Source organism: Fukomys damarensis, unplaced genomic scaffold, assembly GCF_012274545.1.
Source record: "Fukomys damarensis isolate Sample0158 unplaced genomic scaffold, DMR_v1.0_HiC HiC_scaffold_37, whole genome shotgun sequence".
NCBI classification, from domain to species: Eukaryota; Metazoa; Chordata; class Mammalia; order Rodentia; family Bathyergidae; genus Fukomys; species Fukomys damarensis.
This window is the reverse complement of record NW_022900949.1, coordinates 11,228,635-11,231,774: the sequence shown is the minus strand read 5'-3', so window position 1 is coordinate 11,231,774 and position 3,140 is coordinate 11,228,635. Positions and strand designations below refer to the sequence as shown.

At 57.8% G+C, this 3,140-nt stretch overlaps 1 protein-coding gene across 1 annotated transcript in view; it reads right to left on the bottom strand.

Moving 5' to 3' along the window:
- Shc2 (SHC adaptor protein 2) overlaps positions 1 to 3,140 on the bottom strand; it is a gene marked incomplete at its 5' end in the record, with an annotated part of 12,816 nt that extends 9,676 nt beyond the window's left edge. The window contains 3 exons of the mRNA XM_033759445.1: positions 255 to 315; positions 1,087 to 1,157; positions 2,973 to 3,140. Of these exons, the coding sequence (XP_033615336.1) occupies positions 255 to 315; positions 1,087 to 1,157; positions 2,973 to 3,140 (300 nt within the window). The remainder of the gene's footprint in view (positions 1 to 254; positions 316 to 1,086; positions 1,158 to 2,972) is intronic.

Genomic DNA, 3,140 nt, shown 5'->3' with positions numbered 1-3,140 from the left:
GAGGCGGGGCCGGGGTGAGGGGCGGGGCTCAGCCGGGGTGGAGCTCCGTGTATAGGCCGGCCTCTTGGGGGCGGGGCCAGCGTGAGGGGCGGGGCCCAGCCGGGGTGGAGCTCAGAATGGTCCCTGGGGAATCTGGCCTCAGCTCGCGGTTATTATGTAAGCAGGCAGTGTCTCAGGGGCACCCAGGATGGCCTCCAAGTCCCCACAGCCCTAGATTCGCCTGCCAGCCGGAAGGGCTTGTAGTCCTCACCCACCTTCTTCTTCCAGGAGCCCCTGACGCCTGGCACAGCCTCGTGGAGCCGATTGATGGCCTCCCTGTGGTTGGAGGGAGAGGGTATTGGAGGATGGGGACCAGAAGGGGAGGGGCAGGCGCAGGGCCCAGACAAGGATGGGGCCGAAAGGGAAAAGAGGGCCCAAAGCCCAAGGCCTGCCCTGTCTTCCTTTCTGTGTCCACTGCGTCCCTGGGAGGGGTCAGACCTGAGGCAGACACCGCAAGCAGAGGTCCCTTGCCTGAGCCACCCCTAGGTGGTAGGAACCAGCCACCAACAGTGCAGAAGACAGCCATGACCCCTAGGGTTACTGAAGGTCCCGGGGGGCACAGAACAGCCCCCAAGGACCTCAGTGTATACAGAGACACGGCCCTGACCCCATGCAGGGTATGAGACTGAAACTGGCAGCTGCTGAGAAAAACAGTGGATCCTGCCTCAGAAGGGTCAACGGAGTCACCAGAGGACCAGCAGTTCCATTCCTACTGCAGCATCACTCAGCCAGGTGACACCTCGGCACTGACGACCTTGAGGACAGCTGGAGGTGTGACGGGATCACCTGCCTCTCTGTGCCATCCACCCAGGACACCCCAGGGTGGCATCTATAGGTCCCCCTGCACCCTGTGGGAAATGGCACAGCACTCTGCAGCCTGGCTGGTCACTTGTCCTACAGAAGGAAACCAAGTCTGGGAAGTGTGGGTAACCATCTGTGATGCATGGTGGATGGGACAGAACTGAAGTGTAGACCTCGGACTCCCAGGCCCCAGACCCAGGCACTCCCCAGGTGAGACAGCCCCCAGCCCCACCCCTGAGGACTCACCTGGTCACCTGGGTCCGAGTGCTGAAGTCCAGAGAACGCATGGATCTGAGCACCTCAATGCAGCCCATGTACTGGGGATAGAGAATACCGGTGTCAGTGACAGAGGCACTGTCTGGGCCCAGTGCCCTCTCCGGCTAGTCTCATGCTCCCCACACTCACCACCCCAGCCCTTCCTCTGCACTGACAGTTACCCTGCTGCCCCAGGGCCTTGGCACATGCCGCCTCCCCCCACTCCTTCCCCATCGCCTGGCCCAACTTCAGTGTCACCCGAGGCAAGGCTCTGTCGTGCGCTGTGGTGTCTCATCTTTAACCACCAAGAACCATGAAGAGAACAGGCTGGAAATGACCATCATTCCCCCAACCCTGCAGCATCCTGCAGGAAGGCACAGGGCAGGGCCTCACTGCAGGGGATGTTTGAGACAGGTGAACCAGAGAGAGAGGTGGATTGGTGGGTGCTGGGGCTGGAGCGGGGATGGAGCTTCCTCCTGGGTTGACAGAATGTTCTGGCCTAGGGGAGGTGGGCTGCACAGCGCTGCAAATGTACTAAGTACCACTGGACTATGCACCACAAAATGACAAATGGCTAATTTTGTTTTGTTTTTAAACTGGGAATGGAGCCCAGGGCCTAGGCTCAAACTTATGATCCTCCTGCCTCAGCCTCCAAGAATGCTAGGAACACAGCCATGCACCATTGTGCCCACCTTGTTTTGTGATTTTTAGCCCACTTTTTTTTTTTTGGGTACCAGTGATCAAACTCAAGTGCTTGCACTTGCAAGGCAGGCAGCAGAACCACTGAGCTAAATTCCCAGAGCCCACGCCCCACCCCTTTTTTTGAGACAGGGTCTCACTATGTAGTTCAGGCTGACTTTGAACTCATTATATAGCACAGGTTCTAATTCACAGCAATCCTCCTGCCTCAGCCTCCCAAGTTCTGGGATGACAGGAGTATACAATACCCAGCCTATTTTTTTAAAAATGGCAATCAACTTTGACCTCACAGTTCCATTTTCAGGGCTTTACCCCACAGCCATCCCAGTCCCTATCCCTAACTTTAATGCAGGTCCTGCCTAGAGCTGGAGTTGGGCACTGGGCCAGGCTGCTACTGCAGGGAATCCTCCCAAGCTCCAGCTCCCAGCCTTGCAGGCCTAGGTCTCCCCCAGAGCCTGTGCGCCTGCACCCTCTATCCCACCCTGCTGTTGTCTGCAGCACTGAATGTGTAGAGAGAAACCAGGGCTTAGCAGGGCCCATTTAGCAGATGCGGGATGCCCTAGGATTATTATTACTGTTGTTATTGCTGTTTCCCAAGCAGTGCATGGGATACACATTAAAATTCGTCTGCATTCCTTGGAGATGTAACTGGCTGGGCCGTGTTTTTGCCAAAGCTGAGCAGATCATGATGGTTGGGGCAGAAGAAGAAGCAGCTGCAAGGAGAAGCACTTGTTAGACACGTACAAGAAACCACCTCCAAGTGATGGCACCGGTGCCACCTCGCAGGACAGAAGGGACAGTGAGGAAGCTTTTCTTAAGGTGGAATGAAGCACATCCCGGCAGTGTGCAGGGCTCACGAGGCCTGCGCCTCGCGTATGGGGATGAGGCAGCCGGGGCAGGGTCCCCCTGCTTGCCCAGGACGGAGGAACTGGGCGCCCTCGGTAGTTGGTGAAGGTGGCCACAAGTCATTGTCCAGCAAATAGGGCACGCATGGGGCATCAGGAGAGGGCTGCCCTCAGAGACCTGTGACATCCCTGGCCTCCAGTCCGGCCTGCTGGTCGAGACACATGTCCCCACTGGCATGGGGCCAATGGTCCCAAAGCAAGGCCTGGGGACATTCATCCCCCACCCCACCCCACCCCACACACACACACACAGAATCTTGAGAAATGACAGACCTTGGTGTTTGACTCCACTAAGCTCTGGGGTGGTGAGTTACCCAGTTCACGGGGATGATGACCCAGGGTCAGCCAAAGGGTCCTGGCCAAGACAACAGCAGAGGCGCTGAAGTGGGAACCACGGCAGAGACCAGAGGGTAAAGGCAGAGCCGCAGCGTGGGGGCCGGG